General features: G+C 43.6%; 1 protein-coding gene across 1 annotated transcript in view; it reads left to right on the top strand.

Annotated features, from left to right (window-relative positions):
• The first annotated feature begins 9,614 nt into the window (after positions 1-9,614).
• Positions 9,615-25,205, top strand: part of LOC106571389 (discoidin, CUB and LCCL domain-containing protein 1) — a 48,082-nt gene continuing 32,491 nt past the window's right edge. Inside the window, exons 1-5 of the mRNA XM_014144414.3 lie at positions 9,615-9,902; positions 13,251-13,469; positions 17,897-18,040; positions 18,712-18,763; positions 20,742-20,814. Coding sequence (XP_013999889.2) covers positions 9,830-9,902; positions 13,251-13,469; positions 17,897-18,040; positions 18,712-18,763; positions 20,742-20,814 — 561 coding nt within the window. The 5' untranslated portion in view covers positions 9,615-9,829. The remainder of the gene's footprint in view (positions 9,903-13,250; positions 13,470-17,896; positions 18,041-18,711; positions 18,764-20,741; positions 20,815-25,205) is intronic.

The raw sequence follows: 25,205 nt of genomic DNA, 5'->3' as shown, positions 1-25,205 counted from the left end.
AACCATAACCATCTAGACATTATTATCGTCATTATTTTTATTTTATTGATGGTAATTTCATTTTGTTATTGCAATCTGCTTTCAGCTGGCAATCGTTTTGGGATAATGGTGAATATGCTGCAAGCTTGGTGCATATTGAGAACCATTCAGCTGTAATTGGTGCATATTGAGAACCATTCAGCTGTAATTGGTGCATATTGAGAACCATTCAGCTGTAATTGGTGCATATTGAGAACCATTCAGCTGTAATTGGTGCATATTGAGAACATTCAGCTGTAATTGGTGCATACTGAGAACATTCAGCTGTAATTGGTGCATATTGAGAACATTCAGCTGTAATTGCAGGGATATAATCTAGTAAATCATCTTTGAGTTCCTCTTAGTTTTCTCCTTGTACATGTAAATACGCTGCATAGATCATCAGTAATGGAAAATCATTGCCTTCACTTATCAACAATGGCTCTACAACATACTGTCTGATTAGCATTAAGTGCAATATGAGCAGGTATATGAATATGTTCGGGGGGGGGGGGGTTAATCCTGCAAACGCATTTCTTTTTTTATTGTGGCATGGCGTCAGTGAGATTCAAAGCAATGATCTTCTGTTCTCTATCCATGGAATTAGTCCACTGCACCACCAGGATGGAGCATGGAATGTTTTTTTTTTACTCAAAGCTTGTCAGGAGCGTCGGAAAAAGTGGACCAAGGCGCAGCGGGTCTCGTGCTCATCTTCCTTTTTTATTTGGATAAACGTGAACACTTAACAAAAAAAACAGCCGACGAGTCCTGTAAGGCTACACAGCTATACATGGAACATAACTACCCACAAACACAGTGACAAAAACCCTCTACTTAAATATGGCCTCCAATTAGAAGCAACGAAGAACAGCCGCTTCCAATTGAAGGCCAAACCAAACCTGAACATAGAAATAGACTAAATAGACATTTAGAAATAGAAATAGACAACATAGAACATTACCCAAAAACCCAAGACACATAAATCAAACACACCCCTGCCACGTCTTGACCATACTATAATAACAAAATTACCCCTTACTGGTCAGGACGTGACAAAGCTGTTCATTTTTACGTTGTTTCTTAACATTCTCGGAACGTTCTGAGAACATAACTTTGAATAGAACATTGAGGAAACCTGTAGAAAACGTTATGCTGAAGTACTGAAATTCCCATAGTATTGAAACATATGGTTCTCAGAACATTATGTGCTAGCTGGGTATTGTGCATCATTCCCTGAATGTTGTGGGAAGGTTGAATGCAAAATAACCATAGGACAACCAAGCTCTTACCAAGCTCTAAGAAGCATATGGTACTCAGAACGTTATGGGCTAGCTGGGTTAAGATAGCCTACAATTAGGTGGGTTGGTCAGGGAAATGAGTCGGAAAACTCCACCCAAAAACTACATTTTGGTATTTGTTTCATTAGTCCATTGTTGACATAGTCCCAAAAATGTTTTCCTTGTCGCACTCATTTTTTTTTAAATATGTAACTTTCAAAATACAGACATCATCTCCATATGATGCATTTTGCATTTGCTGTGTTTGGAACATATTATGGCTGATTTAAGATGAAAGCGTTAACCCTGTTATGGTCAACCCTTTTACTGTCATGCCGGGATCTGTTTCACCTGTCCTTGCGATTGTCTCCAACCCCTCCAGGTGTCGCTGATTTTCCCCAGTGTATTTATCCCTGTGTTTCCTGTCTCTCTGTGCCAGTTCGTCTTGTATGTTTCCAAGTCAACCAGAGGTTTTTCCGTTCTCCTGCTTTTTGCATTCTCCTTTTTCTAGTCCTCCCGGTTTTGACCCTTGCCTGTTTCTGGACTTTCTACACGCCTGCCTGACCATTCTGCCTGCCTTGACCACGAGCCTGTCTGCCACTCTGTACCTCCTGGACTCTGATCTGGTTTTGACCTTTTGCCTGTCCCCGACCATTCTCTTGCCTACCCCTTTGGATTAATAAACATTGTAAGACTCCAACCATCTGCCTTCAGGGTCTGCATCTGAGTCTCGCCTTGTGGCTTGATATTTACTTTATTTGGCCCTTACTATAGTTCTCACCAAGGTACACTACTGACAAGGGACTCATTTAGTGGAACCATCTCCCCTGAGAGGACAGCACTGTGGCAGTGTGACAGTGGAACTCCTCTGTCTTAGGCAAGAGATCAGCAGGGGGACAATTTGGAGGTGGCCCTAACAGTAAAGTAGGCCTACTGTACAGTAAAGACATTGACTAAGGATCAAAAAGATCTTTGTTGAATTATCATTATCAATGACCGTCAGCTACACTGTACAACCACAGTAATGTGCATGTTCTATTCACATTTGTCTATAAACAAACAATTGAAAATAATCCAGACAAGATCTTGCCTGTCCCCTGTGAACACATTTACTGAATACTGTAGGTCAATGTCATTCGAAAATAAAATATAAACTTTCTGAGGACGGAGGAGAGTAACCAGCCTTATGGACTTTCATGAAATGTAGGCTACTGTAAATTACAGCCATAATCTATTGAGTCTGTTCTAGTGGCAACCAACGACTGTGCTATTTGTTCAGGCTTCTCCCTTTTATTTTATTTAGGTTCAATAGAATGTGCAGGTAATAAGCACTGAGACAAGAGTAGTCGCCAATGAAATGGGTGTTATTCCCTGTATAGAAAAGAGGAAGAGATCCCTTCCCAATCAACATCGCCATCTGCAGGCTGCTATATTCTATCCATATTTGTTTCAACATAGCGGGCCATTTAGCAGATTATTTTATCCAAAGTCAGTGATTCAATCAATTACAGATAGTGAATTTCCAGAGCGCTTTCAGAAGTGTGTTTGATTTGCACAGCAAGTGTAATGGGTGACACATGAAATAGTTGTGTAAAAAAAGGAAGTCGATGCTTTCTCTGCCTTCAGTACAGAAAGTCACATACTTCAGAGTGACCTCAAAATAACCTCAAACCATTTTCAGACTCAGTTCTGTAATAGGAACATCAACAGAATGAAATATTTGCTGTAGATCACTCCTGTAGAACCTCTCATGTCTCTCCTGTGCCTACAATTTTTGAAGTTTTCCCAACATGTAGTTCACAGAAACTCCACTAGGATGAGATATAGTTCCACTATTCAATTTATGGACCGAAGATAAACATTAAAGCACAATCTGTAAGATTCCTTGCTGTTTAATAATCAAAATAAAAAAGGAGAAAAATAGAGAAAAAGATACATCAAGGGGATGAAATATATGACTAACAAACGATGGTCCACAACATTAAGACAGTCTGCCCAGAGCCTTATGAGTCTGCCTATCTGGATACTTCCTTCTGTTTTAAGTCATTACTGCAGAATTCTGTCACTATACCACTTTATGTGCCTTTGGTCCCCGCACTTAGTTCCAGCCAGCTAGTGATTTACTCTGCTTGATGTGATCTATACCAGGTAGTAAGCCTAATCCCCAGCTGCATTTGCCATTATCAAAACCATAAATGTTTATGGATTCTCTGGTCAGTCTATGGCAGAAGTGTTTTGTCTCATAATTTATTGTGATATGATATGTGATAGGAGCCCATGTAATAGAGGCAGTGTCTAATGGAGCTCAGATGTAGACATGTCGACGGGTTTGTTGCAGCTAGCAGCAGGCCCAGAAACAGGGATAGGGGAGCTCCCACAGTCACTCATCATCTCCCCTGAGAGGACAGCACTGTGACTGTTTGACAGTGTATAACTGCTCTGTCTTTGGCAAGAGAGCAGCAGGGGGACAATTTGGAGATGGCCCTTACAGTAAAGTAAATCTTTGTTTAATTATCATTATCAATAACCCTCAGCTACACTGTACATCCACCAATAACAAATGTTCTAGTCACATTTTTGTATAAACAAGGGATAAAAAAAAAAAAATGGATTTCCCTAAAACGGCCCCAACAACAGTCAATCCAAACGGCATTTGAATGTCTGGATAAAGACTTACAGAGACAGGGCAAAAGAGAAGCATGCATAAGGGTATTTGAACTCTATGAGTGTGAGAGAAAACAATGTGTGACATTATTTGAAAAGTTAAACTTCATATAAACATGATCTAATCAACCCATTATATACAAAACATTAAGAACACCTTCCTAATACTGAGTTGCAATCCCCCCGCGAAAGCGTATCGAAAGAATTTTACAGGGATGCTGGCCCACGTTGACCCCAATGCTTCCCACAGTTGTGTCTAGTTGGCCTTTGGGTGGTGGACCATTCTAGATACACACAGGAAACTGTTGAGTGTAAAAACCTAATTGCAGTTCTTGACACACTCAAACTGGTGTGCCTGGCACCTACTACCATGCACCGTTCAAAGACACTTCCATTTTATGATCTTACCACATTCACCCTCTGAACGGCACACATACACAAACCATGTCTCAATTGTCTCGAGGCTTAAAAATCCTTCTTTAACCTGTCTCCTCCCCTTCATCTACACTGATTGAAAGGGATTTAACAAGTGACATCAATGAGGGATCATAGCTTTACCTTGTCAATTTATGGCATGAAAAGAGCAGGTGTTCTTAATGTTTTGTACACTCAGTGCATGTCTTTCACATATACTGCACAAAAATATAAATGTAACATGTCATATTGGTCCCATTGACATAAAAGTTCCCAGAAATGTTTAATACGCACTTCTCCATGAGCATTTCTCCGTTGCCAAGATAACCCATGTGACAGATGTGGCATATTAAGAAGCTGATTAAACAGCATCCTCATTACACAGGTGCACCTTATGCTGGGGGCAATAAAAGGCCACAAAAATTTGCAGTTTTGTCACACAACACAATGCCACAGATGTCTCAAGTTGAGGGAACGTGCAATTGGCATGCTGACTGCAGGAATGTCCACCAGAGCTGTTGCCAGATAATTGAATGTTCATTTCTCTACCATAAGCCACCTCCAATGTCGTTTTAGAGAATTTGGCAGTACATCCAACCGGTCTCAAAAACGCAGACCATGTGCAGACCACGTGTAACCACTCCAGCCCAGGACCTCCACATCAGGCTTCTTCACCTGCGGGATCGTCTGAGACCAGCCACCCAGGCAGCTGATGAAACTGTGGGTTTACACAACCATAGAACTTCTGCAGAAACCATCTCAGGGAAGTTCATCTGTATGCTCGTAGTCCTCACCAGTGTCTTGACCTGACTGCAGCTCGGCGTTGTAACCAACTTCAGTGGGCAAATGCTCACCTTCAATAACCACTGGCACACTGGAGAAGTGTGCTCTTCATGGATGAATCCTGCTTTCAACTGTACTGGGCAGATGGCAGACAGCATGTATGACATCATGTGGCCGAGCGGTTTGCTGATGTCAACATTGTGAACAGAGTGCCCCATGGTGGCGGTGGGGTTATGGTATGGGCAGGCATTAGCAGTGGTTGAAAAATTACTCAATTGCAATACTTGAGTAAAAGTAAAGGTACCTTAATAGAAAATAACTCAAGTAAATGTGAAAGTCACCCAGTAAAATACTTGACTAAAAGACTAAAAGTATTTGGTTTGAAATATACCTCACTGGGCCTCCCGAGTGGCACAGCGGTCTAAGGCACTGCATCGCAGTGCTTGAGGCGTCACTACAGACTACAGACTTGAGGCGTCACTACAGGCGTCACTCACAATCGGCCGTGACTGGGAGTCCCATAGGGCAGCGGCATCCGGGTTAGGGGAGATTTTTGGTTCCAAACGCTTTGTCTTTGTAAGATGCAGAGTAGGTGAACGGATAATCTCCGCATGTGTGGTTCCCACAACGAAGCATGGAGGAGGAGGTGTGATGGTGCTTTGCTGGTGACACTGTCTGTGATTTATTTAGAATAAAAGGCACAATTAACCATCATGGCTACCACAGCATTCTGCAGCGATACGCCATCCCATATGGTTTGCGCTTAGTGGGACTATCATTTATTTTTCAACAGGACAACAACCCAACACACCTCCAAGCTGTGTAAGGGCTATTTGACCAAGAAGGAGAATGTTGGAGTACTGCATCAAATGACCTGGCTTCCACAATCACCCGAACTCAACCCAGAGCGAAGGAAAAGCATTGACTGACCTTCTTTCATGTCTTAAAGTAATGATGGACTGTCGTTTCTCTTTGCTTATTTGAGCTGTTCTTGCCATAATATGGACTCGGTCTTTTACCAAATAAGGCTATCTTCTGTGTACCAACCCTACCTTGTCACAACACAACTGATTGGCTCAAACGCATTAAGAAGGAAAGAAATTCCACAAATTAACTTTTAACAAGGCACATCTGTTAATTGAAAAGCATTCCAGGTGACTACCTCATGAAGCTGGTTGAAAGAATGCCAAGCGTGTGCAAAGCTGTCATCATTTTGATTTGTTTAACACTTTTTTGGTTATAACATGATTCCATATAAGTTATTTCATGGTTTTGATGTCTTCACTATTATTCTACAATGTAGAAAATAGTCAGAATAAAGAAAAACCCTTGAATAAGTAGGTGTGTCCATGAGTAGGTGTGTATATGCAGTATCAAAAGTAAATGTAATTGCTAAAATATACTTAAGTATCAAAACTGATACTTATTTTTCATTTCATTTTATGGTTAGCCAGAGGCACACTCCAAAACTCAGACGTAATTTACAAACGAAGCATGTGTTTAGTGAGTCCATCAGATCAGAGGCAGTAGGGATAACCAGGGATGTTCTCTTGAAGTGTGTGAATTTGACAATTTTCCTGTCCTGCTAAACATTCAAAATGTAACGAGTACTTTTAGGTGTTAGTGAAAATGTATGGAGTAAAAAGTAGAGAATTTTCTTAAGGAATGTGGTGAAGTAAAAGTAAAAATCTAAATAGTAAAGTAAAGATAGATTGCCAAAAAAACAGCTTAGGTAGTACTTTTTTACTTAAGTACTGAACACCACTGGGGCTCCCGAGTGGCGCAGCGGTCTAACACGTTCCCAAACCGGCCACACGCATGCGCCATAGTGCGCAAAGTGCTTTTGTCCCACAACACCAAACGCAATCACGACAAAAAGGTTGAAATATCAAAAACAAACTCTGTACCAAATATATTAATTTGGGGACAGGTCGAAAAGCATTAAACATTTATGGCAATTTAGCTAGCTAGCTTGCAGTTGCTAGCTAATTTGTCCTATTTAGCTAGATTTCTGTTGCTAGATAATTTGTCCTGGGATATAAACGTTGAGTTGTTATTTTACCTGAAATGCACAAGGTCCCCTACTCCAACAACTAATCCACCCATAAAACGGTCAACCGAATCGTTTCTAGTTATCTCTCCTCCTTCCAGACTTTTTCTTCTTTGGACTTTGTATGGTGATTGGCATCCAACTTTCATAGGTGTATTACCACGACTGGCCGACCGAAGTTCATCTTTCAATCACCCACGTGGGTATAACCAATGAGGAGATGGCACGTGGGTATCTGCTTCTATAAACTAATGAGGAGATGGGAGAGGCAGGACTTGCACCACGCTCAGCTTCACAAATAGAACTGACTTCTATTTTAGCGCTTGGCAATGCAGTCGCTCGTTGGCGTTTGCAAGCAGTGTGGTCAGCATGTAAGGCACTGCATCTCAGTGCTAGAGGCGTCACTATAGACCCTGGTTCGATTTCAGGCTGTATCACAACCGGCCATGATTGGGAGTCCCATAGGGCAGCACACAATTGGCCCAGCATCGTCCGGGTTAGGGTTTGGCTGGGGTAGGCCGTCATTGTAAATAACAATTTGTCCTTAAAAAACGTATTCGGGATCGGTGTCCTGTCCACGGGACAGTTAAGCTAACATAGGCTAATGCGATTAGCATGAGGTTTTAAGTAACAATAACATTTCCCAGGAAATAGAAGTATCTGGTATTTGCAGAAAACTTAAATTCTTGTTAATCTAACTGCACTGTCCAATTTACAGTAGCTATTACAGTGAAAGAATACCATGCTATTGTTTGAGGAGAGTACACAATTTTGAACATGAAAAGTTATTAATAAACAAACTAAGCACATTTGGCCAGTCTTGATACAACATTTTGAACAGAAATGCAATGGTTCATTGGATCAGTCTAAAACTTTGCATATACACTGCTGCCATCTAGTGGCCAAAATCTACATTGCACCTGGGCTGGAATAATACATCATGGCCTTTCTCTTGCATTTCAAAGATGATGGTAAAAAAAAAATACAAAAGAACGGTTGTTTTTTTCTTTGTATTATCTTTTACCAGCTCTATTGTGTTATATTCTCCTACATTCCTTTCACATTTCCACAAACTTTAACGTGTTTCCTTTCAAATGGTACCAAGAATATGCATAACCTTGCTTCAGGGCCTGAGCTACAGATGTCATTTTAGGCAAAAATTGAAAAAAGGGGTGGATCCTGAAGAGGTTGACTTGCCTAGTTAAATCAAATAAAAATAATAAGCTACGAACACAATTGCATTGTATCGATGGCAATTTGGTCTTGCCATTCATCTGCTGCCATCACTTAATATTTCAGAATGATAATGTACGGTCCCATGTCGCAAGGATCTGTACACAAGTCCTGGAGGCTGAAAATGCCCCAGTTCTCCCATGGCCTGCATACTCACCAGACATGTCACCCATTGAGCATGTTTGGGATTCTGTGGATGAACCAGTACGACAACGTGTTTAAGTACCCGCCAAATATACAGCAACTTCGTACAGGCCACAATCAACAGCCTGATCAACTCTATGCTAAGGAGATGTGTCACACTGCATGAGGTAAATGATGGTCACACCAGAAACTGAATGGTTTTCCAATCCACGCCCCTACGTTTAAGGTATCTGTGACCAACAGATACATATCTGTATTCCCAGTCATGTGAAATCCATAGACTAGGGCCTAATGAATGTATTTCAATTGACTGATTTCCTCATATGAACTCTAATTCAGTAAAATCTTTGAAATTGTTTCATGTTGCATTTATATATTTTTTCAGTGTATATAAAATTGATCTAATCAACCCATTAACGGGGGTCTTCCACACCTCACTGCCCTATGATCACCTTAAATGTTAATGAAAACAAACATCAGCAATTAATCAGCTAGCCTAAAAACACCTCACCTGAGCCCGTTTTTATGTCATTAAATAAATAGCTAGAATAGCCAATGACCAATAGCATTGCAATTTATTACAGAATAGTAGGCCTGTATGAAGTAGGCCTACTAGTACCTCCTATTTGGCTGTTTTATCACTGCTGAAAGTCACCCATCTTCTTAGGGATTAGTTAAATTACATTTGGTATGTAGCCTATGTAAGCCTACAGGCTTCATGGTTAACTATTGAACTAAGTACTACTATACTTACTTTCAATATTCACCTTCTAAGATAAAACAGCTCAGAGTTAAGGAGTAATGTTTGAAAGACAACTGTAAAACATGACTGGTTCTATTTTAGTCTGAGTTCTCAGTACCTCCTATTTGGCTGATTTGAGTTAGTATAAAATATCATAGACCTATCTTTCAGCAGGGGTGTGCAGTTGAACTCAACAACAATTATTTTGATCAAGTGTTGCCTCTTGCCTGTCTTGGCTGCTCAACAAATATACTCCTCTCCCCAACGACACCGTGGCTGTCAGACTGGTTGGTCGACCTGAGCACTGGGTGCCGCCTGTGGATGAAACACGGAAGAGTTCATTCAAGGAATCTACTGTGGAGATACAGGCAGGATAGAAGCACACGGAGCGCATCGAGATCCTTTGATTTACAGCAAACCTTCCTAAAGACAATTATCCCATGAAGACGAGACTAATGTGTCTCCATATGCGATTTCGTTGCGTTACTTTGGATAAAATCTGAGATGTTGGGAAAGGAGAAACTTAATGGATTCTTTGTCGTTTGGACTATACTTTCCGCGTTTGGCGAAAAACTCGGTAAGTAAACTAACCGTCGTTAAAGCAACAACGATTTACACGATTACCCATAACTTATTTTTTTTTACTACAACAGATTGTAGGTAACAGGTCTCGCTACTTTATATTCGATGGAAACTGAATATTCTTTAATTCAGCATGGCACCGATAATTTGAAGTTTTACTAGACTTTGGTGTGCCATGTGTTGAAAGCACACCAGACGGTTTTTATGTGCCTTCAACACATGGCACATAAAGGGTTAATAACACATTGTGTGTTGCTTGTTCAATAAGCCTCGAAGGTTAATTAAGTACTTGTGTCATAACTGGTTTGCCAATAATCAAATGTAACAATAGTGTGTGTCGTGTAATTACAATGAATCATGTATTTGTTACATTGAATCACTGTTAGGCTACATTGAGTTGAGATCAAACATGCAGGACGTTGTGAGAACTCAGACTAAAATAGAACCAGTCATGTTTTACAGTTGTCTTTCAAACATTACTCCTTAACTCTGAGCTGTTTTATCTTAGAAGGTGAATATTGAAAGTAAGTATAGTAGTACTTAGTTGAATGGTGAACCATGAAGCCTGTAGGCTTACATAGGCTACATACCAAATGTAATTTAACTAATCCCTAAGAAGATGGGTGACTTTCACCAGTGATAAAACAGCCAAATAGGAGGTACTGGAGCTGAAACCATAATTGTTGTGTGATTATCATCCTCCTGTACCACCACACTAATGGACGGCATGGCTCGATGTTGTAGTATTTAGCCTGATAGGCTCATAGTAGGCTACGTGCATTATAATGACAATGGAGCAGGGCCATCCTTTTGTGCCTGTGCTCCTGTGGTATTGTCTCTCAGTACCAAGGAGGCACCACTGGCTGCTGAACAATGCCCTACAGCGCCACGCATGCCTTAGCACTCAGTTTAGGAGCCAAAGCTCTCCCACTGGCTGCCTTTGGGATCCTTGTATGGATCCATGCAGTGAACAGTTTTGGTCTGATGCACATTGTAGTCTGACAGAGCTGGGAAGAATTGATTCCTGTCATTATTTGATGGTGTTTCCCCCTCTACCTGGTATTACTGTATGTTGAGCCTCCCTGCCTGTCACATTGCATCTGCTCGCACCGCTCCCCCTCTGAGTGTGTGAAGTGAATATTTCATGGTTGTCCCGAGGGCAGGAGTCAGCCAGGTGTTCAGGAGAGACGATGAGAGATGCACTGGCATTTAAAATTGAAATAGCATAATTATATTCTCTGTAAGTAAAAATAAATGCATGTGTTTGCTGGTGTATGACAGAAGTGAAGAAAGGATGCATAAAGGTTTTACTCTAGTGAACTATGTGCACTGCATAGAGAGAAATGCAACCTTGCTATAAATGAGGAATCTTAAGGAACAAAAAAAAGGCAATAAGTGAAATCTGACTGAAACCTCCAACACATGAGCCCATATCTGAGAGGATCAGATAAATGTCTAGGACATTGAAGATATAAAAAAAAAATGTCTTATTAGGTCTATCTGCTGGGGACGCTGTCATGTAACCATTTTGTTGTACAGTAGGTATTTAAAGTGCATGTGGGCTGAACCTTGATTTTTATTGTTCCAAACAAACCACTACCTGAAAAGGCTCTTGAGTGGATCTTAAAGGGCCCACTTTGACCTTCTCCTACTTTACCGTTGTGTGTCGATGCCACCGCTCCTGCGCTTGCCCCCAGGTGAGTAGCTGCATCTTGTTTACATTTTTCCGTCCCGTGGTGGTGTCCGCCCAGCCTCACATCTGGACTGAGTCCAGCCTTGGACCACAAAGGCCGCTGTGTGTGCCTGCCCAGTGTGTGACGCTGACGTAACCATCGCTGCATGGCTGTGGACTGTCCAGTCAAGTCAAAGCTGCCATCATGTGTTTAATAGCCTCATTCATTTGTCCACAGGCCAACTAATGTTCTTTAAATGTTTTTCCATGAAATGTGATTTACCTTCCTTGGAAAGGAGAGATCCTTTAGAGATCCTTATCCAGAAACCAGTGTTATTTCATGAATGTTTTAGGCCTATGTGAAATGTTCCAGCACTGCACAGATCCTGCCATTGGTGTCTGGACTATGTGTTTCTATTCTACATACATCTAAATTCAAGGGCAGGTCCAAACACTAGCCCCTGCCTCCAAGCCCCAACCTGCTAGGCACTTCATGTAGGCTAGATCTGAAATAAATTGAATAGGTATGATGTATCGGGGATAGGTGTAAGCATAAGACGTGATAGCAGCGCAACCTTGACCTATGATAAGCTAGGTAGAATTTTCACCATATTGTTAATAAATATAGCTAATAATTTCACATCTACATGAAGTCTCTAGGGATTAGAGGGACAGGCTCTAGGTCTGTGGGAAGCAGTCCGTTGACTGGTCTCTAGGGGCCACAGCTGCCATGAAGCCCATGCAGGCCTGTTAGTGCTGTCACAGGTATTAATGCCACACCCAGGGGGACAGTGGATTAAACTCTCTGTAAACAGTGTCCACCGTGTCACCAGGGTGCTGAGCTAAGCCCGAGCCGTGGGAGCCACTGACACACCACACACACGAAAGGGAAGCCCCACACCTTCTGAAAGAGCCTGGAGTTGGCCTAGCCCAAGCAGCTGAGCATCTCAGACAGACACCACACCTCTCGTGCAACCCAATAGGAATCTCTAGAGAGCGAGAGCATTGCCTTTCTTTGGAGGTTGTGCTTTTTTTGCTTGGCTGTGTCTGCGTTCTTAAGCAGAAGTGCATCAGCCAGGTATTTCTGTGAAGTAACTCCTATTTGTTTTGACTTGTCTGTTTGAGAAGATGTCCGCTCATTGAGACATTGGCAAATTTTTACTGACTTTGATTGATGTAATTAAGACTGCCTTCCAATAGCTCTTATCAGAGCTTGTATTTGTCTGACACAATGCAATATGTACAGTGTCTTTTGTTTTGCTTGTCTTGACTTGTCTCCCTCCCTCAATGTCTACTTAACATAATTGATTCCTTTCATATGTACTGGCACATTCTCTATGTAGACCTGCTGCTTTCCTTGATTCATTTCAAACTGTTAGCTTAGTAAAATGAGTCATGTTGGCTAGCTAGCAAACTGAACAATATGTCTCATTTACTGGTGAGGTTGTTTGGCGTGTTTGTGGAGTGAAAGTTGAGCCTTGAATGGTGAATGTTCTTATTTGCCTTCCAGTTTGAGAGAGGTGGAGAAAAACACAAATTAACTCCACCATCACGTGTGTTCCTCATATCATGGTTTAACTAGTCTTAAACAATGTAACAGAAATACAACACCAAAATGGAGACGGAACTTCTTCTGATCTAACTTGACTTCTCTCCTATGGTTTTGTCCAGATGACGGTTGTGGCCACTCCGTGCTGGGCCCAGAGAGCGGAGTCCTCTCCTCCAAGAACTACCCGGGAACCTACCCCAACAACACCTGGTGCGAGTGGAAGATCCGCGTGCCAGAGGGCAACAGCCTGGTCCTCAGGTTCGGAGACCTGGACGTGGAGGCACGGGACTGCCAGTCGGACTACGTCAAGGTCCTCAAGGGTGTCTACGGAGGCGAGCATGGTGAGTCTGAGTCAGCCGCCCTGGCCTTGGCTATTGTCTCTCTGGTTCTATGTGGTGATGAAAGTGTGACCTAGCTAGCGGTGGTGCTGCCCAGACCACAGTCTTCATAACATACCTTCTCCACAGATGAAAAGCACATGTCAGACTGAGCTTCCCTATTCACTGAGTCAAGGACAGAGTTTCTACTGGGGGATTTTTGTATATATAAAGAGCCGGAGGAGAGGGCGGATGTCTTTGTTGTACTTGAGAATAGCCTCACACAAAGAGGAAGTTGTGGGTGATCCTGATGGTCCGAGGACATCCAAGCCAACAGAACGACATTGAGCTCCAAAAGTATTAGGACAGTGACATTTTTTGTTGTTGTTTTGTCTCTGTACTCCAGAACTTTGGTATTTTCATCCATATTGGGTAAACTGTTTACAGCACTTTTTGTACATAATCCCCCCATTTTAGGTGAACAAAAGTATTGGGACAAATCCACATATATGTGTATTAAAGTAGCAAAACATTACATATTTGGTCCCATATTCATAGCACACAACATGTAAAGTGTTGGTCCCATGTTTCATGAGCTGAAATAAAAGATCCCAGAAATGTTCCATAAGCCCAAAAAGCGTATTTCTCTCAAGTTGTGCACCTTTCTTTACATTGGCTAGTGAGCATTTCTCCTTTGCCAAGATAATCCATCCACCTGACACCTGGCAAATGCTTACCTTCGATGGCCACTGGCACGCTGGAGAAGTGTGCTCTTCATGGATCAATCCTGGTTTCAACTGTACCGGGCAGATGGCAGACAGCGTGTATGACGTTGTGTGGGCGAGTGGTTTGCTGATGTCAACGTTGTGTAAAGAATGTCCCATGGTGTCGGTGGGGCTACGGACAACGAACACAATAGCATTTTATTGATGGCAATTTTAATGCACAGAGATACCATGACAAGATCATGAGGCCCATTGTCGTGCCATTCATCAGCCACCATCACCTCATGTTTCAGCATCATAATGCACGGCCCCATGTCACAAGGATCTGTACACAATTCCTGGAAGCTGAAAATGTCCCAGTTCTTCCATGGCCTGCATACTCACCAGACATGTCACCCATTGAGCCTGCTTGGGATGCTCTGTATCGACGTGTACGAAAGCATGTTCCAGTTCCTGCCAATATGCAGCAACTTCGCACAGCCATTGAAGAGGAGCTGGACAACATTATACAGGCCGGGCCTCCCGAGTGGCGCAGTGGTCTAAGGCACTGCATCGCAGTGCTAGCTGTGCCACTAGAGATTCTGGGTTCGAGTCCAGGCTCTGTTGCAGCCGGCCGCGACTGGGAGACCCATGGGGCGGTGCACAATTGGCCCAGCATCATCCAGGTTAGTGGAGGGTTTGGCCGTCAGGGATGTCCTTGTCCCATCGCGCACTAGCAACTCCTGTGGCGGGCCGGGGCGCAGTGCACGCTGACACGGTCGCCAGGTGTACGGTGTTTTCTCCGACACATTGGTGCGGCTGGCTTCCGGGTTATGTGGGCAGTGTGTCAAGAAGCAGTACGGCTTGGTTGGGTCGTGTTTCAGAGGAAGCACGGCTCTCAACCTTCGCCTCTCCCGAGTCCGTACGGGAGTTGCAGCGACGAGACAAGACTGTAACTACCAATTGGAAACCATGAAATTGGGGAGAAAAAGGGGTAACAAATAAATAAATTATGAAAAAAATACAAAAACAAAAAAATACATTACACAGGTCACAATCAGCACCCTGATCAACTTTATGCAAAGGAGATGTGTCACGCTGTATGAGGCATATGGTAGTCACACCAGATACCGACTGGTTTTCTGATCCACACCCATATTTCTTTTAAGGTATCTGTCACCAACAGATGCATATCTGTATTCCCAGTCATATGAAATCCATAGATTAGGGCCTAATTAATTTATTTCAATTGACTGATTTCCTTATAAACTGTAACTCAGTAAAATCTTTGACATTTTTCGTTTATATTTTTGTTCAGTATACATCAAGCTTGTGACTACAAATTTGTTGGAGGCATTTGCTGTTTGTTTTGGTTGTCTTTCAGATTATTTTGTGCCCTATAGAAATGTATTGTGAATAATGTATTGTGTCATTTTGGAATCACTTATTGTAAATAAGAATATAATATGTTTCTAAACACATCTACATTAAATGTGGATGCTACCATGATTACCAATAATCGTGAATGAATCGTGAATAATGATAAGTGAGGAAGTTAGACGCACAAATATCATACACCCAAGACATGCTAACCTCTCATTATTACAATAACAGGGGAGGTTAGCATTTTTGGGGGGGTTATGATATTTGTGCGTCTGTAACTTTGTCACTCATTATTCCCGATTCATTCAGGATTATTAGTCATTGTATGCTATGAATATGGGATCAAATACTAAACCTTTTACAGCTAGTGAATTTGTCCCAATACTTTTGGTCCCCTAAAATATTATGTACAAAAAGTGCTGTAATTTGTAAACAGTTCACCTGATATGGATGAAAATTTCCCCAAATTAAAGCTGCCAGTCTGCACTTTAACCTCAGTCATTGTATCATTTTAAATCCAAAGTGCTGGAGTACAGAGTCAAAACAATCAAAAATGTGTCACTGTCCCAATACCTTTGGAGCTCACTGTATTCCATTATAGGCTCTCTTTTACCTTGAGATCTCTATGGGGTTTGACCATATTTGTTTGTGGGTTTGACAAGTGCTCAAAAAGCTCAAGAAAGTGGATTTCGACACCATCCATATCAGATTGTTCTGAAATCTTTTCTGTTGTTAGAAACAGATAATATTAGCATTCCTACAACATTATTTTGTTTCTAATATTATTTTTTCTTTGAGAAATTAAGCTAATTGATTGCATCTAAATTGGCAATTTTAATTTATAGGATTCATATAATATTACAAAAATATAGTACCTAACATTCGATTTGGACCAAGCCGTTTTCTAACAATGAGTTAGACCTGAGGAATCCAAAGGAATGGTCAAAAGCCACCTACAGACCCCCCACACCCCATGCCAATCCCACCTAACGAGTGTATATAGTATCAGTTCTCTGTATCTGACAAGTAGTATGGAGCTGCGGCTTGGAGTATTGTTTCTTTATCCTATGAAATGTATTCCCAGTTAATTTGGTGACGTTTTTTTTCCCCCTTTCAGAGAAATTAGTCATTGAATGTGTTAAGTTTATGTCCCATCCTACATCCTGATATCACCAGGTTCTGACCCCCCTTAGTCATAGTATTTCTGACAAGTAATGAGACGTCTTGGGTTTTCTCCATGTTAGCAGCGCGTAGCACCACACAGAAAGCATTTGTCATGCAGCACTATAGCAGGATGTCTCTCTTCCAGCCTGCCACTACTACTAAGAATTACTGGGCTGGAGGGAGGCTGGTGTGAAGAGCAGGATATGGGCTGAGGGTAGTGTTGAGCTGCTATATCCATCATGCTGTAGTGAATGATCATCATGCCCACTTTGCAACCCACCCACAGCTGAGGTTACCAATACAGAGGCCAGGGTGTCAGAGGCCCTTTGAAACCTCAGTGGTGAAACACTGCATGCCTTGGCTTCTCTCCTCAACAGCTTCCTGGTGAAAGTATTCCATCACTGACCAGGTTTCACAACATGTTTTGCTCATAAATATCCATAGGAATTAGTGATATTTACAGTATGCCATTCCCGGTCATACTTTGAAAGTTGTATTTTCACACTTCTTTGAAACTCCTTATATGACCCTTCAAATGTTCCGTAGGGCAATAGGACTGGGGAATGTAATTATTTGTTCATCATGAAATTCCTCAGTGTTGTTGACGTGTAGTTCAGTGAGGGAGTGGATATAGTGATTTCCACCCAGAGGATGTGGTTGCCATGGAGCTGACTGGTGGAGGCATCATGTTTCATCATGGTCGTCAGTTAAAAGCAAAGCCACACAGGCCATTGAGACCAAACATAACCAGCACTGGCTGCCTGGCTGAGACCCGGTCTTTGGAAAGGGCCCTGGGCACTGTGCTGGGTTTGAGCGTCTCTCTCTCTCTCTCTCCCCCTCCCTTTGTCTGCCCTGCAAATTATTTACAGTGAGATTCCTGTCACTGACAAAAGGGAAGCATTTTTTTCCTCTTGTGTGTGAAAGAGGAAGAGCGGTTCTGATGACATGATGTGGTTTGGGTTGTTGGGGCTGAAAATAGAGAGCCTGTCAGGGAGACCTGGAGGGACAAACAACCCCTGTGGGGTGGTGGGTAGGGGGGACCCTGTAGATGCCAGGTCAGAACCTGTCTGCCTCTCTGACCTCAGATATGGTCGCACCATCTTGTGTTGGTCATTTGGAATATGAAATGAGGTCACATTGCTGTCAAAATGCAGATGAATGGTGGTTATGATACACCTAATTCCATCTCTCCTGTTGCAGTGTATGGGACGTTCTGTGGCAGCCTGAAGTCCTACCCCAGAGAGGTACACACGGACTCCAATGAGGTCATCGTCCAGTTCCGCAGCGGGCGTCACATCTCGGGCCGAGGGTTCCTGTTCTCCTACTCCTCAGGGGACCACAGAGGTTTGAGCCTCTCCCTCTCTAGATCTACACCTAAACTAATAATTCAATGCTGTTTCATGCCAAAACAATGATCTTGATAAGAATACACCGTTGTCTGAATTCTACATGTGTGTTTTTATGTGCGGTCCTTTGGTTGGCCTTCTCTTTCCACTGAGGACAGTCAGTGCTACTGGTTAATCAATCAGCTGTGCCACCACTTTCCTGTCCTGTCCTGTCCTCTCCTTGGGGTGAACCCAGAAGGGTTGGGGCTGTTTCTACATGCAGAATTATCAAACACAGCATAGACTGCTGTAAGTCAGACCATATTGAATGACACACAGTCACGCTGTGTGTGTGATGATCCAGGAGTTTACAAACTGGTTTTGGTGGTTATGCCTGTTTCCACCATTATGATGTTGTTGACCAAAACATCATGTAGTTGATCACTAAGACCAATGAATGTGTGCGGTGCGTGTGTTCGTGTCTGTGCATGTGTCTGTGTCTGTGCGTGTGTTTGTGCGTGTGTGTGACATTAATGTTCATCCCAGAGGGAGTGAAGGAAGCAGGTTCTACATCCTGTTGTGGTCCTTTCTGCTCCACAGGGCTGGTTTCCTCTGTCTGCTCTACTACTGCTCACATGGTATTTTCTCCCCTCATTGTCTCTCGGCTCCTCCCCTGTTTTCTCCCCTCAGATCTGCTCACATGTTTGGATAAAGGCAGCCATTTCTCAGACTTAAAATACAGGTAAGGTTGTTTCGTATGTGGCTGTGTGTCTGAGACAAGTCAAATGTCTTGCTTTGAGTCCTTGATGAACTGTAATGGCAATAGATTCCTAGATTGATTATGGAACTTAATGAAAAATATGACCCCTCGTTATCTCTCAGATAGTCAATTAACTAATTTCCTCAATATGCTGATATTTACAGTTGAAGTCGGAGGTTTACATACACTTAGGTTGGATTCATTAAAACTTGTTTTTCAACCACTCCACACATTTCTTGTTAACAAACTATAGTTTTGGCAAGTCGGTTAGGACACCTACTTTGTGCATGATGCAAGTAATTTTTCCAACAATTGTTTTCAGACAGATTATTTCACTTATAATTCACTGTATCACTATTCCAGTGGGTCAGAAGTTTACATATACTAAGTTGACTGCCTTTAAACAGCTTGGAAAATTACAGAAAATTATGTCATGGCTTCAGAAGCTTCTGATAGGCTAATTGACATCATTTGAGTCAATTGGAGGTGTACCTGTGGATGTATTTCAAGGACTACCTTCAAACTCAGTGCCTCTTTGCTTGACATCATGGGTAAATCAGAAGAAATCAGCCAAGACCTCAGAAAAAAAATTGTAGACCTCCACAAGTCTGGTTAATCCTTGGGAGCAATTTCCAAATGCCTGAAGGTACCACGTTCATCTGTACAAACAATAGTACGCAAGTATAAACACCATGGGACCACGCAGCCGTCATACCGCTCAGGAAGGAGACGCGTTCTGTCTCCTAGAGATTAACGTACTTTGGTGCAAAAAGTGCAAATCAATCCCAGAACAACAGCAAATGACCTTGTGAAGATGCTGGAGGAAACAGGTACAAAAGTATCTATATCCACAGTAAAACAAGTCCTTTATCAACATATCCTGAAAGGCCGCTCAGCAAGGAAGAAGCCACTGTTCCAAAACCGCTGTTATAAAGCCAGACTATGGTTTGCAACTGCACATGGGGACAAAGATCATACTTTTTTGGAGAAATGTTCTCGGGTCTGATGAAAAAAAAAAAAAAAAAGGACTGTTTGGCCATAATGACCATCGTTGTGTTTGGAGGAAAAAGGGGGAGGCTTGCAAGCCGAAGAACACCATCCCAACCATGAAGCACGGGGGTGGCAGCATCAGGTTGTGGGGTTGCTTTGCTGCAGGAGGGATTGGTGGACTTCACAAAATAGATGGCATCATGTGAAGGAAAATTATGTGGATATATTGAAGTAACATCATTCAGGAAAGCTTGGTCGCAAATGGGTCTTCCAAATGGACAAAGACCCCAAGCATACTTCCAAAGTTTGTATTGGAGTGGCCATCACAAAGCCCTGACCCCAATCCTATAGAACATTTGTGGGCAGATTTGAAAGCGAGGAGGCCTACACACCTGACTCAGTTACACCAGCTCTGTCAGGAGGAATGGGCCAAAAGTCACCCAACTTATTGTGGGAAGCTTGTGGAAGGCTACCTGAAACGTTTGACCCAAGTTAAACAATTTAAAGGCAATGCTACCAAATACTAATTGAGTGTATGTAAACTTCTGACCCACTGGGAATGTGATGAAAGAAATAAAAGCTGAAATAAATCATTCTCTCTACTATTATTATGACATTTAACATTCTTAAAATAAATTGGTGATCCTAACTGACCTAAGACAGGGATTTTTTTACTAGGAATAAATGTCAGGAATTGTGAAAAACTGAGTTGAAATGTATTTGGCTAAGGTGTATGTAAACATCCGACTTCAACTGTATATATACAATTTAGATACAAGTATCTTATACGTCTCCATTAAGTCCATTTTGCCCCATTAGAGTGTAGTAATATTGATGGTGTCAGCAGAGACCATCTCTGGTGTGAAGAGATTACTTACCACTCCACTGAACCTTGTCCATCTGGGGAAATTGACAGGATGGGGCCAATGCGTTGTCAACAAGTGTGTTCTATTGTTGTCTACCCTCACAGGAAGTACTGTCCGGCAGGATGCAAAGCAGTGGCAGGCGACATATCCGGGGACATTTCCCAGGGTTACAGGCATGTAAGTAAAATTCTAGTCCTCCTCAAAGGTAGCCTATTCTCTGGCTTTTTTCCAGGTTTATAAAGCGGATAGAAATGCTGTTTGGTCTCTGCCTCCCCCCTGGGGAAAGTTGTTAACCACAGATGTTGGTTTGCAGAGCAGGTATTTACGAGGCATCGTTGTGTTGTTGGAAGCCTTGGCAGCAGTTCAATCCTAACAGGTTCTAGTCCCCTGAAGCAGCCAGCCAACGACTTGTTTGTTTACCCTTGATTACATTGTCCTGTCTTCTGTCAGAGGAACACGACTGCACCTCAGCCCACAGGTGCTTCAGAGTGGTAGTAGGTCTGAATGGGCCCTTGTTATGCGCAGAAACAGACACACCAAAAGCTGGACAGGAGAAGTTGTCCCCAGGCTAACCAGTTGTTGCTGGTGCTTTTGTCTGGCTGCTGCTGTGGAACACACAAAGTGGTTGTGGGGGTATATTGGATGGGTCATCTGTTTATGTAACTGTGGTGCATTTTTACTCAGCAGCAGAGCTGGGCTTTGCTGTTTGGTTGCATCACAGGGCAGCCAAACCACAGGGGCTAGGCAACTGTAAAACCTGGTCCAGTTGGGCTGTGTGAGTGTGTGTGTGTGTGTGTGTGTGTAACTCGGTCTGCTTTGTCTTAGGGCTTGTGTACTGTAGAATGCTTTGGGATCATTACACATAGTTAGAGCTAGAGATGTCCACCTCTCTTTGTAAGGCTGTTTCATTAGCTACTATTTCCAGGTATTACAATGTGTAATACCATAAGATGTGTAACACTCTGAGGTGAACAGCCAAACACACATACAGACTAAGCTCTGTGAGAAGATACTGGTCACTGTATTCACCAAAATAATCCAGAACTGTAGTTATACTAGTCCTCCTCTCTATGGGGCTCAGGATGCATTTCATGTGGGTCACCTGGATGGGTCAATCCCAGTGGTCCTCTGGCTCTGCTACCCTGGCCAGCCCTGCATGTGGTTCAGTATCTATAAAGAGAGGGGCTTTCCAGACCAGGGTCTTTCCAAGCCTCCTGAGGTTTTGCTCTCTCTGGGGTTTGATCAGGGCTACTGAGCGGCCGCCCGGTCAGTGTGACAGACAGCTCCAGGCTTAGGAAGCCCAGCAGGGAGCCCCAGCCCCACAACAATAGGCCTGGAGGAGCACAACAACAGAGAACCTCCCAACGCTCCACCGTCTGCTGGGAAGAAGGATGAGCGTTGGCTTGAGTGCATCCCAAATGGCACCCTATTCCCTTTATAGTGCACTGCTTTTGAACAGGGCCCATAGGGATCTGGTTAAAAGTATTGCACTATATAGGGAATAGGGTGCCATTTGGGAGATACTGGGCCAGAGCGATTGATTAGTCCGCGTAGGCTATTGTATAGGGAGGGTTTGGTGGAGGGCCTAGATTATGAGGAGATGATGCCTGTGGAACAGAAGGTGTTTATCTGTCCATTGTGTTTATCTGTCCATTGCACCCATTCAATAGACACACTCATTAGCATTTAGACCAACAACAGTTTGAATGAGTTCTGGGCGGTTTGTGGTATGGCATTAATGGTTCCTCAGAGTGTATTTATTATAACCATACAAGACCTCCACACATTGTGGCTATGTATTTGATACACTGTATATCTGTAATTAATGTGGTTATCATACCATATGTCATCATTCAGTGTTAATAAGCACTAAGTGAATTAATAATTTAGTCAAATATTTTGTTGGTTGAAATGTCTACTTAGTTAGTGCTTATGACCCTTGGGAAGTGACAGCAGGGAAGTAAGTGACAGCAGGGAAGTAAGTGACATTTTGATAGTTCCTCTCCTACTCTGTAGTATTTCACCCCCTGCTGCTAAGATGAAATAGTCCGCAGAGGTTTAGACAAGGAGGTTAACAGAGGCAGGACACATGGCCAATCTCAGTTAGAACCAGGCGGTCTTTGGCTGATGTATTCAAGCCATTATCTAGTCTAATACGCTCCTACTAGTAGCAGCAGCCTTGAACCCAGCCCTGCTCCAGCAACAATCCATGATTAGTCTCTAGCCATAACTCTGCCTGGGGCCATGATATCATATACAAACTACCAGAGCCTATCCATCTGCTCCACCGGCTGACAGACAGGCAGGGCAGAGTTCAATGTATTTACGGTGCGGTAGTCGGCCCACCCGGCAGTGTATAAATGATCAGGGTAATAATAATGAGACAGTTAAATCTGACCCAAGAGCAGCTGTTAGTCCAGATAAGCGACAGCCAGGCCTCTGTAAAGCAGCTCCTCAGGGCCCCAACCACTGGCCCCCGATCTGTACCATGGAGCTGTGGAGCAGCCTCTCCCCTTCCCACCCTCCCTCCCTCCCCCACTCAGAGGAGAATAGTGCTCACCTATAACACCTAGTCACCAGACCAGCCAGTCTGTAATGGCTTTTTACAGGGAAAGGGAGAAAATAGCTGCAGGCTGAAATGAGCTGTAACTGATTTTAACACTGAGCTTTCACCTTGTATCCGTGTTGAAGTTAGAAATATAAATATATAATCTTTCAGTCTTTTTTATCATGAATGAACAACAATACTTCTTCAGAAATTCAATTTTCACCTATATTAGTGTTTGAGTGCTTGTTTCAATAGATCCTTGATAGACTTTATGGAGAATGTTATCGGCAGAGCTACGGTTCATTTTTACAGCACTCCAGTGATTGCCATGTTAATTGTAAGGCATTTCACGTTGTCTTGTGGAGGAAATGCCTGTTTTTATACACTTATCCATCAAAGAGCTCCTTTTAACCTGTCCCAGCCCTTCATTTCAGCAGCAGGGTGGGGCAATCTCAGAGGTAGGCATCTAGCTAGTCCAAAGGTACTGAATGTTATGTGACAAAGTACTGCTTTCCTAAGTATCTGTCAAGGTTGTGCGCTACTGGTACGAAGTCAGGTGCAGGAGAGCAGTGAGTTGTGATCAGGCCCACTTTATTTGGCAGAAGCACAAATGACAGACGCAACTGCGTCCAAAATCCTCCAGCCACAGGTAAAAGTAAATAAGCGCGAAAACACTCACAAATATACAAATGTATGACAAATACATACAACGGGTCAAAATACGATACCCAGGGGAAAAACCAGTCTGGCGCATAACTAAACACGTAACAAAACAATTTCCCACAAAGACATGGGGGGGAACAGAGGAATAAATACATGCAGTGTGATTAGGGAATGTAAACCAGGTGTGCAGGGAACAAGACAAAACAAATGGAACAATGAAAAGGTGGAGCGGCGATGGCTAGAAATCCGGTGTCGTCGACCGCCGAACGCCGCCCGAACAAGGAGAGGAGCCGACTTCGGCGGAAGTCGTGACAGTACCCCCCCCCCCCATGACTGCGCGCCGGTGGAACTCCCGCAGCAGTTCAGGGTCCAACACATCCGCCACCGGAACCCAGCACCTCTCCTCCGGACCGTACCCCTCCCACTCCACGAGGTACTGAAGGCCCCTCGCCCGGCGCCTCGAATGCGGGATGGAACGAACGGAGTACGGCGGGGCCCCCTCGATGTCCAGAGAGGGCGGAGGAACCTCCCGTACCTCAGATTCCTGGAGCGGACCAACCACCACCGGCCTGAGGAGAGACACATGGAACGAGGGGTTAATTCGGTAATCGGGGGGTAGCTGTAACCTGTAACACACTTCGTTCACTCTCCTCAGGACTTTGAATGGCCCCACAAACCGCGGGCCCAGCTTCCGGCAGGGCAGGAGGAGGGGCAGGTTTTGGGTCGAGAGCCAGACCCGGTCCCCGGTGCGAACACCGGGGCCTCACTGCGGTGACGGTCCGCGCTAATTTTTTGGCGCAGCGCGGCTCGCTGGAGGTGAACATGGGCGGCTTCCCATGTCTCCTCCGCACGCCTGAACCAGTCGTCCACCGCAGGAGCCTCGATCTGACTCTGATGCCACGGTGCCAGAACCGGCTGGTACCCCAATAGGCACTGAAAGGGGGAGAGGTTAGTGGAGGAGTGGCGGAGCGAGTTCTGTGCCATCTCGGCCCAGAGCATGAACACCGCCCACTCCCCCGGCCGGTCCTGGCAATAGGACCGCAGAAACCTGCCCACATCCTGGTTTACTCTCTCCACCTGCCCATTACTCTCGGGGTGACACCCTGAAGTAAGGCTGATCGAGACCCCCAGACGTTCCATGAACGCCCTCCAGACTCTCGAAGTGAACTGGGGACCCCGATCAGACACTATATCCTCAGGCACCCCGTAGTGCCGGAAGACCTGTGTGTAAACAAGGCCTCCGCAGTCTGTAGGGCCGTAGGGAGACCGGGCAGAGGGAGGAGACGACAGGACTTAGAGAAACGATCCACAACGACCAGGATCGTGGTGTTTCCCTGTGAGGGAGGAAGATCGGTCA

The sequence above is a fragment of the Salmo salar genome, chromosome 15 (genome assembly GCF_965601325.2).
Source record: "Salmo salar chromosome 15, fSalSal1, whole genome shotgun sequence".
NCBI lineage: Eukaryota > Metazoa > Chordata > Actinopteri > Salmoniformes > Salmonidae > Salmo > Salmo salar.
This window is presented reverse-complemented; position numbering and strand designations above follow the sequence as displayed.